This window comes from Catharus ustulatus, chromosome 4 (genome assembly GCF_009819885.2).
Source record: "Catharus ustulatus isolate bCatUst1 chromosome 4, bCatUst1.pri.v2, whole genome shotgun sequence".
Taxonomy (NCBI): Eukaryota; Metazoa; Chordata; class Aves; order Passeriformes; family Turdidae; genus Catharus; species Catharus ustulatus.
Window position 1 is genome coordinate 27,700,401 of NC_046224.1, and position 14,598 is coordinate 27,714,998.

Here is a 14,598-nt window from a genome sequence, read left to right on the forward strand (position 1 = left end):
AGGGTCGGTCTCTTTCACCAGGCAGCAATGACAGAACGAGAGGACGCAGTCTCAAGCTGCACCAATTTAGGGAAATATTAGGAAAAAGCTTTTTACGGAAAGAGTGATAAAGTACTGGAATTATCTGCCCAGGGAGGTGGTGGAGTCATCATCCCTGGATGTGTTTAAAAAAGACTGGATGTGGCACTCGGTGCCATAGTTTAGTTGAGGTGTTAGGGCATGGGTTGGAGTCGATGATCCTGAAGATCTCTGACAACGTAGTGATTCCGTGACTCTGTGATCCCTGCTTTCCGGGAGCGGAGCTGCGGGAGGCCGCTCCACGCCGCCACCCGCGGGGGAGGAGGGCACGGGCCGCCCTCCATCTGGGCCCTCCGTCCCGCTGGGCTAATGGCGGCAGGAAGCCTCCCCCCCCCGGCCCTCCCCGTGACTCGCTTCCTCCGGCGGACGGGAACTGGGCGGAGTGAGCGGCCCCGGCCCCACCAGCGGAGCCGTCCAGCCGTGCCCGGTGCCTGCCGAGCGGCCGCCCCGCGGGGACGGACGGAGGGAGGGACGCTGCCGAGCCCCGCCGCCGGGGCGTGTCAGCGCCGCGCACCCCGCTCCTGCCAGGGCTCCGCCGCGCCGCAGCGCCAACATGCCCGCCGTCGACAAACTCCTTCTGGAAGAGGCTCTGCAGGACAGCCCGCAGGTAACGCTGCTCCCGGGACAGCCCGTCGGTCGGTCCGTCCGTCGGCCGGCCGGTGTGACGCACCTGAGCGCTGGGTGCCGGCGGGCAGCCCGCGGGTCTGGCCGGGCCGGGGCGGGCTGACAGCTGGCCAGGGCCGGGGAGCGGGGTGCCGGAGAGCGGGCAGCCGGAGAGAGGGGTGCCGTGGCGGGGAGCGGGGTGCCGGGGGCGGTGCGGGGGCACAGCGCGGCGGTCGGAGCCGTCGGGTATGCGCTGAGGCGGGCGGACGGCACCCGTGCGGCGGCGGGGCAAGTCTGGTGTCCCGCGGGGCGTTCCTCGGGGGAAAAGCGGGCAGAGTCTGCCCCTCGGGGTATCCTGGGACGAGGGCTATCCCCCAGTGCGAGGGCACTCTGCCCTTTCTCCTCAGCGCCCGTAGTGAAACCCCTGTGGGTTTTTCCTCGCACCGTCCCGTCTGGGTGCACGCTCGGTGGCTGTGAGGGCTGCCCTGAGCAGCCGAGGTGTGTCGGGGAAGGACAGGTGGGCAGGGCTCGGTGCGCTGGCTTCCCCCGAAGGGAAAGGGACACCTGTGCGCGGTGAGTCACCTGGCCCTGGTGACAAAATGGGCTGGAGGAGTGTCGCCGCCAGCGTGCCGGCTCCTCAGGCAGGGGCCGCAGTTCCCACACAGGAGTTCCCATGGGGATACGTGAGGCGGATCCCCCAGGAGATGCCCTCCTTCTGAAGGGGTCAGAGGGACGAGGAGAGGCGGTCACTGCCCTTCCCTTCCCGGGTGCAGGCCGGGGAAATGTTCCTCCTCCTTTCGCCCCAGTGCAGCGCTCCATGCCCGCTGCCCGGAGCCGCGGTGGCCGCAGCTGCACAGGGACCCCTCGCCCTTTGGAAGCCCCACAGAGAAGAACATGCCATGTCTTGGTGCGTTCAGGGGTTGGTTGAGTGGAAGAGAGAAGTAACAGGACAGGGAAAGAGTGGAAATTCCACTGAGGTGTGTGGAAAGTGTGCCTGGGGACAGAGCGTGGTGCAGAGGGAGATACAGAGGTAGCTGGTGAAGCAGGGAAAGAACAAATGAGGGCAGGGTGGATCAGTATTGGTCCGGCTCCCAGGTAACCCTGTGTTGTAATCCTAACTCATCTGCTGATGGATCAGGAAGAGGAGTGAATAGGTAAGCTGTGGAGCAGATTGCTGCAAGGTGTTACAGAGTCTTCCATGAGACATTGTGAAGGAAAGATTGGAAGTGCACCTGTCAGAACTTAATGAGCCTTGGGTCTTATCTTGATTGTCTCATTTGATCCCGTTTTTTTTTTGTAATGTCATGAAATCCCATTCTAGTAAGAAGGATTTCCATCATTTGTTTGATGTGGCATATTTATGATCATCCTTGGGAATTTTAAACACTGGGCTGGAAGAAGTGTTTAGTAACATGATGTTACACCAAAGGAGCAGGTTTGGACAAGGTGACCTGCAGAGTTCCTTAGCAGCCTGAGCTTTTCTGTGTTCCACAGTTTATCAGAATGTGCCAGATTTATTATGGATAGTTAGTAACATTTTTAGTGTTAACCTATCCACTGCGTCCTAAAGCTGAAGAAATTGCCATGCAGGAGAAGTGAACTGATTTACCTCTTCAGTCAACACTTCTCTCAATGATTAAAAATGTAACACTGACTGAAAGCAACTGAACAATGCACTGAACTGAATTTGGAGGTCATCATCTTTCCTGTGTCGTGAAATGAAGGCTGTTGGCGTCTCCTTTGCAATCACTGGAATACCAGGCAATGCATAAACCTGAGTATTGGCAGGATGTTTTGCCTTGATTTGGTCGTTGCTTTTTCTTCAAGCTCTACAACTTTCAGAGGGAGGAATGTTGTTTAATTTTTATAATGGCCTAGTGTTGCTAAAATATATTATTTTGATGCAAGGAAGCAGGAGTAGGTTTCTTGAGCCTGTTTTTTTGGTTTGGTTTGGTTTGGTTTTTTTTTCATTTGGGAGAACACAAAATCAAGGCAAAAAGTTAGTTTCTGTTCCACAGAAATAAGCAGCATAGCATCTTTATAGGATCATTTACTTCTGTGAGAAGGAACCTGATTCTCTCTTGCTCTGTGCAGTCACAGGAGTGCAAAGGGATGGTGAAATTAGGATGTAACCTCATTTGTATAATCTGTGGGAAGTATGTGATTTACATACAAGACTGAGGAGAATTAGGCCAAAGTTATTTCTTCATCGGGTTTCTGGAACTTGATTTATCTCTCCCCATCAATACAATACTTTTGTCTTGATTTGTCTCCTGACACTGGCTGAAAGAGGCTATAAGAAGTGTCTCAATTTTGAGGTGTTTGGCTACAAAATAGAGAAAAAAATATGTCAGCAGTCATGCTAAAATCAAGGAAAGTACTTACATGAAACTACAAAATTTCTTCCTGTCTTTCCAGAAGCTGAGATAATGCTGTGAATAATGGGGCCTTCTAAATCTTTGCTTAATATTTGGATTACTGGTTTATTTCAGCAACATTAGCTGCTATTCCAAAATTTGTCAAAGTGCAACCAAAAAAATACACACATGTGGTATTTTGTTGCAGTGATTTCATATCATATTCTTAAATGTAAAAGTTTCCAAGAATAACTTCCAAACTGTCTGAATCATTTATTGTTTTTATTATTTTTGAAGAGTGTCCTAATAACAGAGGCCAAGACTCTCAGAAGTTGGTTCCCAGAGCTGTTCTACCTCAAGCCATATTTAGACAAATGAAAAATCTGAGTCTGCAAAAATTCAGTAAAATTTACAGATGTAGCTGACATTCCTGTATTTGGGAACTTTTTCCAGCAGGCAGAGTATATTATTTGTATCCTACTTCGGGCAAATTCTTATAACCTTTTAGTTTGACATGAGATTTGGCTTGATGAATATTGCATCAAGTTTCATTATTTTTGCTTTCTGCAGATTTATTTTTTAACCATCTTTATACCCTGTACTTTTCATGTGCTAGTGTAACACAAGACAGGTGCCATTGTAACCCAAGTTGAGCACTGTATAGATACAAGATAGTTTGTTGACATTTTTTTCCTTGTTTCAATACACCATTGAAGATAAAACATTAGAAACCAGATATTTTTGAAAATCAGTATGTTTTCAGTTACTGAAATAATATGTTAACGTGGAAAACTCTCAAAATCGTGCTACTGTCCTTACGGGGAGGTTCTATACAAAGGTCCTTTAAACATTTGGGTTCCTGGTATGCATTTCATTGACTTGGACTTCTCTCCATTCTCTGTTTTTTATGTTCACTTTATTTGGAAACAATACTTTGTAATGTGTGTTCCCTTACTTGCTAGGATCTCAAACTAGCTTCCCAAACTGCCAGCATCTCTCAGGTAGGAAGTGTTGTAGCAGCTCAGCACATCAGCAGAGTGAACTGTTGAGAGCTTTTGAAGTTACTCAGAGTAAGAAGGTTCTGAAGAGAACCCAAAGACTGACTCCTAGGTCATGTATTTTAACTATTGTGACTTAGATACTTCTCAGCAGAGAGGAAATTAGGTTAATCGTAGGCCAGGATTCTTGAAGGATGCTGATGCTTAGTTTTCCAGGACAAAGACAGTCTAGGCAGAGAATTTTGCAGAGAAGAAATGCCTTGTGGAAATGCATGTGTCTTCTGTTAAAATAGTGGAGTATCTTAAAACTTTGAAAATAAATTTCCCAAATTTGAACCTGGCTACTCCAAGTACGTTAGAGATTTCTGTAATAGGGGGATAAATAAAGCTCTTGCTCTTTTACAGGACTGACATGTCTGTGAAAGTACTGGAGTTTATGTATGCCCCTCGTGTAAGCAGATGAAGCTCACTAATGTCATATGTTAGCTGTACAGCTGGAGAGACATTTCCACTTAGCCCCAAAGATTGGATTTATTAAAGCTAAGACCAAGTAAGGATCATGACTGTGTTAAAGGGTCAACCTTTCCTCTTTAATTATTGTAAAGATTTAGCAAATTCTGGAGCCCAGCATTATTCTGAAATGTCTTTTTTCCCTTCTTGGGAGCTGTGTTAGCAACATAATTCTTTATTCCTGATTGCACCAAAACAAACCAACGGAATTTGTGTCTTAGGGGTAACACAAGTTCTTCCTACCCCTTCCTGCTTGCTGTCAATCATGAGTTAGCAGAGTGAAGAAAGCACAGGCTATCTCCAAGTGGGTGTATCCTTGTGCGCCTCTTGAAGATGAACATTCAGTTACTTGGTCCAGTGACATCAACTTGCTTTGGCTGTGGCCCCTTAAGAGTTGCTCAGGACAGTGGGGAGTGAATAACAGAGTGTAAATTATCTCAGTGGAAAGGGGTGCTTTCAATGCAGTCTGATACTGGAGAAGTAAAATGAGCAAGCAGTGGTGTTTGACCCCCAGTGGTTAATGTGGTTTGAATTACTTTCGTCAGCAGGAAGATATTCAGGATTTTTTACATTCCTAATTGTGTTGGGAGGACTGTCTTATTAGTAGGAGCAAGAGCCTGGGAGTTGGGATGTGGCTGTAGCATTTTGTTAGTTTGCCTTCTTGTGCCTTAGTTTACCTATCTGTAATAAAAGAACCTATTTCCACATGTTTAGAGATTCTGAATAAACAGAGTCATGCAAGTCAAGGGCATATTATTTCTGATTACTTTCTACTTTTTACTACCATCTCTTTGTAGTTGTTTAATTCTTTTTAATATTTCCACTCAGGACTAAAAATTGTTTGCTTTTTTCCTTTTATTGAAGACTCGTTCTTTGCTCAGTGTCTTTGAAGAAGATGCAGGAACCCTTACTGAATACACAAACCAGTTGCTTCAGGCAATGCAGCGAGTCTATGGTGCCCAGGTAATTTTTCATTTGTACTTCCTTTGTTCTATGTGAGTAGAAGATAAATTCCTATTATGATACTATTATTTACGTTGAAGTTGCTAAGTACATGTACCTTCTGTGGTTTAAGAGGAGTTGTGGTTGCTCTTCATCTGATAGCTCAGCCTTGATGCTCAAAAAACTTCATGAAAAAAAAAGTTATGTACTTTGTCTCCAAACAATTAATCAGAATAAAACTATGTTCTTACCTTATGGTACATTGGGAGGCCAACCTCGACAAAATTGCTTGCCAAAATGTAGAAACAATTCCCAGGTCTGCACACTGACTTTAGGTACCTAGCTTTGATGCTGTGTCCCACCTCATGGAGGGAACTGCCCATGTCCCTTGATTACAGAGCAGATGTGCACTTTGGGTCATACTAAAGTTGAGTGTCTACAGTAGGCATGAAAAAAACATGCACAGAAGCAGGAAAAATAACATTTTCTGGAGTGTTTACATGACCTAGATGACTAAATCCCTTTGAAAGTAAATCCTGTAAGAGAATCCAGTTCTTTTGAAAATGTAAATCTGGGTGGTTTTCAGTGAAGCTGTTTCCCATGTGCATAAAATTAGGTGTTTCAAAATGCCATATCTGGGTCTTTAAAGACATACATAACGTCTCATGGAAGTTCTGCAAGTATTTATGTAGGTTAAATTCCTGTGTTCACTAGAAACAACTTTTCTGTTCTTAAACCAGTAAGTTGGAGTACACAGAGAGATTTAGAGCTCAGGGGTATTTGGAATTTCCCTGAAGAGTGCCTGATCCTTACATTATTAGAAATCAGCTCAGCTATAAGTCTACTGCAAGTGTATGTCCATTTGGTGGGATTGCTCTTTGGGTGACTGATAGTTTGACATGGAAGAACCATTTGCCCAGGATCTGTCTGCCTACACCTGAAAGATCCATTTTTCAGAGTCTTCAGAGCTTCAGAGTCTTCACGTCCTGGATGTTGTGGAAATGCAGAGCAGCCAGAGGTTTGCAGCACAGCTTAGGTACACAGGAGATGATGCAGGGCATGGGTGAGGACTCAAGAGGTGACATGAAATTGGCACTGAAAGTCAAGACTAGGCGTTTTGGTAGAGTCACTGTGTTTTAAGAATAACAAAAAGTGTGGGCACATTGGATGATGGGAATCTGACAGCAAAGACTGGGTTGGATTGAAATGGATGAAGAAAGGAATCAGGAGATAAATCTGATTTTCAGTGTCCAGCTTGTGGGCTGTGTGTCTCTTTCCGCTGCTGATGACATTTTAGGATGTCATTTTAGGAAGTGGTTGCTCTGGTCTATGATTCAAGGAAAAAAAAGCTTTATATGCTTTTGTTTGCCTCTTCCTTTTCAGCTTGGTTTTTACCCTTCTCCATTTCTGTTTCACTACAATTACAACGTCTCCTTTTTCTTCTCATTGTCTCAGTACGTTTACCCATCAGTATCTTGCAGTACTACTGAGTCTCCTTCATTTTTCCAGGGCTTTTTCACTACTTCTTCCCTGAACACTGCTTTAGTTTGATGTAAATATTCAGTCACTTGTGAATATTGGATATGTTCTTTGAAATTGGTCTTTGGAGTTTGATGCAATTTTGAGATGTAGAAATAGAAGGGTAATGCTGAATTGCCTACAAAACATAAATGGACAGTTAAGAAGATGTGGTTGATATTTCTTGGCTGCCTAATCACAACTTGAGAGAAAAAGCACTTTTGTTGCTGTGTTATTTGGGCCTCAATAGCAGCATATTAGGAGGTGTTACCAACTCTGTAAAAGCTGAAATTATTAAGAAGTGACTTTTTGAATTTGCCTTTTTATTTTCCTGACTTAAAGTTTTTCTCTGCAAAGTCAAATTTTCTCTTTGCAAAGTCATTGCTATCTCCTGCTCTGATTTCCATATCTGTAAAATAGGAGTTACAGTTACTGACCTATTTTAATGCAATGACCATAAAATGACTGGGGTCACAGTCATAGCAGTCAGACAAAGCAGCAGTGGGTGGTACCAGTCTCCAGTACTGAAAATTCAGGGTTTACGCCCCCTCAAAACACTTATGACAGTTTTTAAAAATGTTAATTTTGTTTTCTTCCATAGTTTCTTCTGAACTTTAACATTTCCCAGATGTCTTAACCATATTTTCAAGATTTTTTTTAGTCTAGCTTACTAGAAGTTTGGTGTTCCTGGTGATGAAAAGTCAGATTTTCATGTAATTCAAACCGCTGTAGCTTGTGATCAAATAACAATGGCTAATGATTCTGAATGGATTCAGTGCAAAGTCTCAGGGGAGTAGCAATTAGTACCAACTGCATGCTGTTAATTAACCATGTGGATATATGCATATGGCTGTCTCAAAACACTGCTTTTGTGCAGAGCCACACTACATTTGTAAAGTGACAGCTCAAACTCCTCTAAGCACTTAGATCAGTGCCTTTGAAAGGAGTGTGAAAAATAAATACTTGCCCATATTTTTAAAAAAATATTTAGGAAAATAGGATTTTTTAAAAACATTTTTTCAGACTTGCATGTATTTGAGCAGGACTTTAAAGAGAGTGCAAGGAGGGATGTGCAGCATCCTGTGCAGCAGTGGCTCTGCTGCCTGGGCTGCAGCTGGGTGATGCATGGGTAGCAGATTGCCTTGGCTGCAAGGCCCTCGAAACTTTACGAGCCTCTGGTTGCCCTGCAGGATGAGGACAGTGTTCTCACCTCCCTGGGCCCCCACACCACATGGGATCAGGTGGTGACTCTTCTGCACATGGAGCTCTTCAGTGAAAAAGAGGCTGTGATGCTACAAGGCAGATGGCTGTGTGTGATGCCCTGATTAAGGAGAAGTCACAGGACCCAAAAGTGGCACTTGAGGAGTGAGGTTTGGTTGATCTGGCAAACCAGTGTGATTAAACACAATAAAGCATAGTGAAGTGTTTTTTTATGTTCATCAAATAAACCACATCCATGTGAGTACATACACTTCCTACTGTAAATCTCCCAGCTGTGCTGTAATACCCTGAAGTAGTTACCACAGTAGTAGTCTCATACAGGAAATCTTCCTTTCAGAGTTTATGCCTGTAGTGCTTCCTTCTTGCATGCAAGCCCTGATGTTGCATGTGGCATTACTGCTGATTTCTGTGAATGCTGTGTTTGTTAGTCTGGATGTTTTATTACCAGAGCCATATTATAATGCAGCAGTAAGCAAGGACTGTTAGAAAATTTAATTTGCTTAATTTACAATGCTGAGGTTCTTGCAAAGGTGTATGAGTGAAGTGTGCCCAGTTTACCTTCCTGACCACTGGCATAGTAAATTGTTTTCAGAGCTTTACTGTAATTTCCAGTTCTCTATCATGCTCTAGAAATGGCTGAGCTGGGAACCTTCACTTGAAGCAAAATGCCTTTAGGAAACTTAGGAGACTCTCATGTCTCTACTGGTTATTAGAAGGGATAAAAAGTTGAGCAGATGAGACGAGAGTAAGATGCAGTATTTTGTCATTGTAAAGAGATTTCATCTCATGAGTCCTGAGATGTCTAGATAAAGGGACAGTGAAGTCAGAAAAGCAAGTAAAAGTAAACACATTGTCTTTATCAATATATCTGGAGAAGGGATTGTGAAGCATGGTCTTGTTCAGCATTTATGTCTCTATGAGCAGTTGTCTTGTGATTCCAGAGGCACACAGCAAAACTGCAACAACCTCTGTGGCTCACTGCCTTTTTATGTCCAATCTCTTAGAGAAACTTTTGACAGTAATGGAGTAGTCTTGGTTTATAGGTACCGCATTACATGGGTGTCAGGACAGCTTGAATCTGTCAAGCTAGTTTCGGTAGTGCTTCGTAAGTGTTACTTCTCTCTGCAAATTCATGATTCCTCATGTCTGCATTTTTCAACAGTACTGCTTGTTTGATTTTCCTGTGTATTGCCTCCAGTGGGCTGTAACTCAGTAGTTGGGTGTCAGGCTCCTTGGGCTATGCACGGACTGTCATATTTATTATATTGCACAGCTAACCCCAAGTGCTGAGAGTTCTTGTTTAATTAGCAAGTAAGCACTGAGACAGCTTTCTTTTTATTTTCATGTCTAAGAGAACAATTGTGTTACCTTTTTAAATGAGAAGACCTTTTTTCCCTAAAAGGTTTTGATGGAATAAAAATTAAGTTAGCATTTTATAAACTTTTAGTTCTACATAGAGAAGCTTCAATAGAGTACTAACCAGGACAAACATTTGCAGTAAATTTACAATTGTCATCACTGACTTCTGTGAAATACCAGGTGTATTATGATTCCATACTTGTAAGTTTGCATCATACCTCTTACCTTCCTGAGGCATATTCACCATATGTTGCTGACAGAGATAAGCAGATTACCACATGAGAACTAATGTATTTACAAAGGCATGAGAGTTGAGTTTAATGCTGCCTATAAAGTCAGCATTGTCACCATGCCTGGAAGCAAGTTAACATTGTGCTAAGGAAGATCTGGAGATCTGAGGCAGCATAAATGCATGGATACCCTGCTGATAATAATTGTTTTGACAGAGGAGGTTCTTTCTGTACTGAGCTAACCATCCTATTAGAGCTGTTTTTGGTGTTTTTCTGCAGAGCTTTGACTGGTGGCTTCTGTTCCTTGGAGCTATTGGATCATCCTTTTCTGAACTGTTTCCATTTGTAAGGATGGGATGCCTTGCTGTGAATCGGTACCAGGGCAAGCCATATGTTAGCCTGATCTTGTAAAGTGCTATGCAGCCTGAGCACCCTGGTGAGGCTTAGCTTCTGCAACCCTGGGTTCATGTTTCCAAGCCATTTAGTATGCAAACCTAAGCCTGTAGGACTATGCCATTTGCTAGATTGCTGGATAATTCTGTTTTGTGAGAAGATAAGCATATGTAAATGGAGCTGCATTAAACTGTTGTATCAAGACCCAGTTCTTTCTGTGCTGTGACTGATTTTGAAGGTAAATGTGTTGCCTAGTTCTGAAGGGCTGAGGACAGGCTGCAGCTACCTCCTGGGTCTTCCACTTCAGCCACATACCTGAAGTTTTTTTTCTCTTTGATGAGGCATCAAGTTTTCCCAGACATAAGCCAAAAGTTATGATGTGTCATTCTGCACGTACAGAGTGCATGGATAAATACCTTTACCAGTGTCTTGCTTGTTTATATGAAGCAGCCTTTGGCAGTTGTGTGTGGTAGTTACTTGTAGTTTTAAAAATGCAAACTCTAGCTGGAGTAGGAAAGTTGCTTTGCAGAAAGCTTCATTATATTGGAATTGGAACTGGGTGTGCTGGAATAGTTCTGTGTCTTTAGAAGTTAATTTATAGCTGTACTTAATCCTTTACATGCCCTCAAATCTGTAGTCTGTTAGACAACTGTCTACAGAAATATCTTTGGATTTCAGCAGATTAGTCCTCAGAGTTTATTTTGGAAAAATACAGAGACCCTAAATATGGATAGACTGCCTCACTGGAAAATTGTAAATGGCATGGATATTTATTACAGAGGATATAGAAAAATCAGTCTCTTCTGATGATATGAAGAGCTTAGTGAATAAAAGTGATAATGAAGAAGGTGGAATCAACCTTGTGTCTTTACTCTGGGCAGTAGCTCAAAAAATAAGCTGGCCTTTTTTTTTTTTCTTTCTTTTTTTTTTCTCCCTGCCGACTTATTTGAAGGCTGGGTCAGGTATTGAAGTAACTTGAAAATTAAACAATGTTTTTTAAACTAGCTGTTTTTAATTTCTGGGAGATTAATGCTAGAATCAAGACACCACTTCCATTACTTTATCCATTTGAACTGGGCTTATAGAAATCTATTCCCAGGGCTATCGTGCAAGCCAGGGTTAAAGAAAAGGGGGAAAAAAAATCAGCACATCTGTAATCACTGCTGATTTCATTATATCTATTTACATATGGTTTTTTCTTTCTCCTGGTACACTTTTTTTACATTAATGCTGCAGAGATGTCTTCCCTGTTAAGTGAATGAATGAATGTATTTGCAAGGCTGGTTAAGTATTTGCAAAAGTTTGCTTTCGTTTAGAAAGCTTCGATTTCTGTTCAGGATTTTATTGAGTTTTTGCTTGATATATCATCTCATTGATAGCTCTGCCACTCCACAAATGTGTTATGAATTCTGAAATGCCAAGATAATGTGGAAGAGAAGTGGAGTCAGGAATGTATTGTAGCTGTTCTTTTGCTATGGTGTATTGAATTGCAGTCACTTCAGGACAAAGGAAATCAGTGTTGCTGTATCCATGGAAAAATGCCTTGGAAATAGATTAAAACCCGTTAAAATAATTTGCCTGGATTTAGTGGATCTGTCAGCTGAAGCAATGCAAATAACTTCTAAGTCTTGGAACAGAATGGCAGCAGGGCAGGGGGAGGGGAAAAGGCTGATTAGGAAGAAATGGGAGGAGGATTAAAGCAAACTTTCCCAGATTAGTGTGCTTAGCAATGCAGTATTACCACTAGGTCAGCAGAGCACTTTGCCTGCTTCCTGTTCCTTATGCAATGGACTGTGTTTCAACTTGCTAGCTTAGCTTGATTTGTTTACAGGTTTTGGATGTGTGGCTGTTTTGCTTTGATTCTTGTTTGGTTTTTTTCCTCAAATGATACAATGAATGATTTTGTACCTCTAACAGGAACTAAGTCTGGCAGGTGTTGGGAGGGAAGATGAAGGACCCAGGATTAACTTTTCGACATGGGTAGGGATTGAGTAACAAGTTTGTGGTTCTGTCACAAAGAACTGAGCCAATAAATGAAAAATGTGACCAGATGGCAGCAGTGGGTTGTGAGTTATACATGGAACTGTTGTCCCCAAATCAGACTAAAATCCCAAAGTAAGTTTTGTATCAGGCATACCTTTCAGTTTGTTCTGTGTCTGGAGTAGTAGGCTCTGAATGTCTGCTTGGGGTCTGTAATTAACTGTTGACACCTGATTGTGTGCTTGGTAAGGTGTTGTTAATTTACGCCCTTTTGAGATCCTCGGGGTTTATGTATTCTCCCATTATCCTGTCACATACTGGAGACCACTCCTGGGGAGTGGTGATCCTTGGAAGATGCTTATTCTGCACACTTCTTTACACTGTCCATCTCCAAACTGCCCCTCACAGACAAGTAGTGATGCCCTTTGAATATTAAGTGAGGAAATTGAGGCTTGAGTCTAAAAAGCAAACTGGTAGAAGCTTTGTGGATGGTGAATACAAAAGAACGGGATGTCTTTGGCTAGGGCTTTTTGTGGTGGGGATTTTGTTTGTTTGTTTTTATCACGCCATTATTCTGAAGCTTCTTTTAGTGTTAGCAAATTTAAGCCAGAAGCATGTATTTTCCAGATTCAGAGCAGATCACAAAACTGCAGACTTTGCAGGAATAAGTAAATTGAAGCAAACGTGCAAAAGAGGCGTATTTCTGATACTTGGCTTATTTCGAAAGATTTCTCTCACCCTGATCCAGCTGTACAACTTAGAGGTGGCATCACAGTCGCTGTGTGAGGACTTAGAGCTGGGTAAGAACTACAAGAAGACTTATCTTTGTGATGCCTAGAAACAAGGCATCATTTGAGGTTGTGTTTATGGAAAAGATGCCAGGTCTGAGAACCTCTGCTTCTTTTTGTAATCTTAATTTCCTCCCACAGGCATACAAACAAACCCTTTTAATGTCTTCTGTTACTTTCAGGGAGTCCTGTTTTCCCTGTCGTAAACTCATTGCTTGCTAGCTCCCACTTTGAAGGTGGCAAAGTCTCTCTGGTGTTCTTACTGCTTGGGGGCAGATAATTAAGGCTCATTCCTACCCATGCCTGAGCCCTTAACAGGGTTTGGTTTTTATTATAAGGTAGAACATCTTTTTCCATCCTCTAACTTGGGAAATACTTAAATACCAAGTGTTTGTGCAAAGCTTTTTCATTTTAAAAACTACATAATCCGCATAACCAGCCTGCAAATCTTACAAGAATCATTGGCATTATTATTGTGTGAAAATGTGCTGCTTATTGCTAATTGGGCTGAGACAAGAGCTAAGACTAATCTGTCACTGAAGTGAGAATAGTCATGGAGTGTGTATGATCTGAGCATGGGCCCACATTACCTGAACTCCTGTTGGTACCTTGGAAGGCCTCTGCTGTACCATCCCCTCCTGCCTATGAGTGTTATCACCATGGTATTTTAAGATGATCAAAATTACTTTGTTCAGCTTTTCCTGTCATGTGTTCACACGCAGCTGCTGGTACCTAGGCTGTGGCTGGTTTGGTTTGGCTTTTTTTATTTTGCCCCTGGGCACACTTTAACACTGACTGAATGTTGGGCCCTGCTGCCCATATGAAACCCCGTTTCTGGCGTGTCAAGGTGGTGTGAAAGCACCAGGCTGTAATGCAGTATGTCACAGGTGGCAGCAGGCCAAAGCAAAGGGTGTCTCAGGGTCTCTGGCCCAGATAGTTCACTGTGCTGGGCTCTGCTTGCTCAGGATGACAAGGAACAATGAGAGAGCACACAAGCTCTGTCCCAGTTTTAATGGTTTTCTGTATCAGCTCTAGCACAAAAGGTTCTGTTAAAGCAGTTCAGGGATTTGCTCCTAGTTTTACAAACTCTCTATGACCTATTTGGAAACAGGAATAGTTTGTTGAGGTTTAAAATTAAAGTTACTAGTTTTCTGCATTTCTGAGGATGAGAAGGATCTGATAGGGGTTAAGACAGATGTCAGTTAAACCCTTCCCTTTTTTTCTTTTATTCTTCTTGTTAACAAATCAGGGACAGAGCAGTTGATATGCTGGTGTTAGGAATACCTTGATTAAAGATTGACATACACAAATGCTTGTCTGGTTTTTCCAGCTGTCAAGTAAAATCCCACACCTTCCCTACAAATCATACCTGGTGTAAATACATCTTAAGTGCATGTTTAGAAGAGAGATTTGCTGGCTTGTGCTCCTGTGGCCACTTAAGGTGCTGTCATTACATTGGTATATTCCCTGAGCATGAATGCATTATGGAGGCACATCTACTGGTTCCCTTTATTGATGTAGATTTTGGGGAAAGATGATTAACCAGTAGATTTTGGGGAAAGATGATTAACCATCATAAACCAGATGATTAACCATGCCATTCTTACGCTGTTCTGGCAGT

The 14,598-nt window shown here is 42.8% G+C and overlaps 1 protein-coding gene across 1 annotated transcript in view; it reads left to right on the forward strand.

Moving 5' to 3' along the window:
* The first annotated feature begins 570 nt into the window (after nt 1-570).
* The window catches only part of APPL2 (adaptor protein, phosphotyrosine interacting with PH domain and leucine zipper 2), a 35,639-nt gene continuing 21,611 nt past the window's right edge, over nt 571-14,598 (forward strand). Inside the window, exons 1-2 of the mRNA XM_033059088.2 lie at nt 571-685; nt 5,411-5,509. Coding sequence (XP_032914979.1) covers nt 632-685; nt 5,411-5,509 — 153 coding nt within the window. The 5' untranslated portion in view covers nt 571-631. The remainder of the gene's footprint in view (nt 686-5,410; nt 5,510-14,598) is intronic.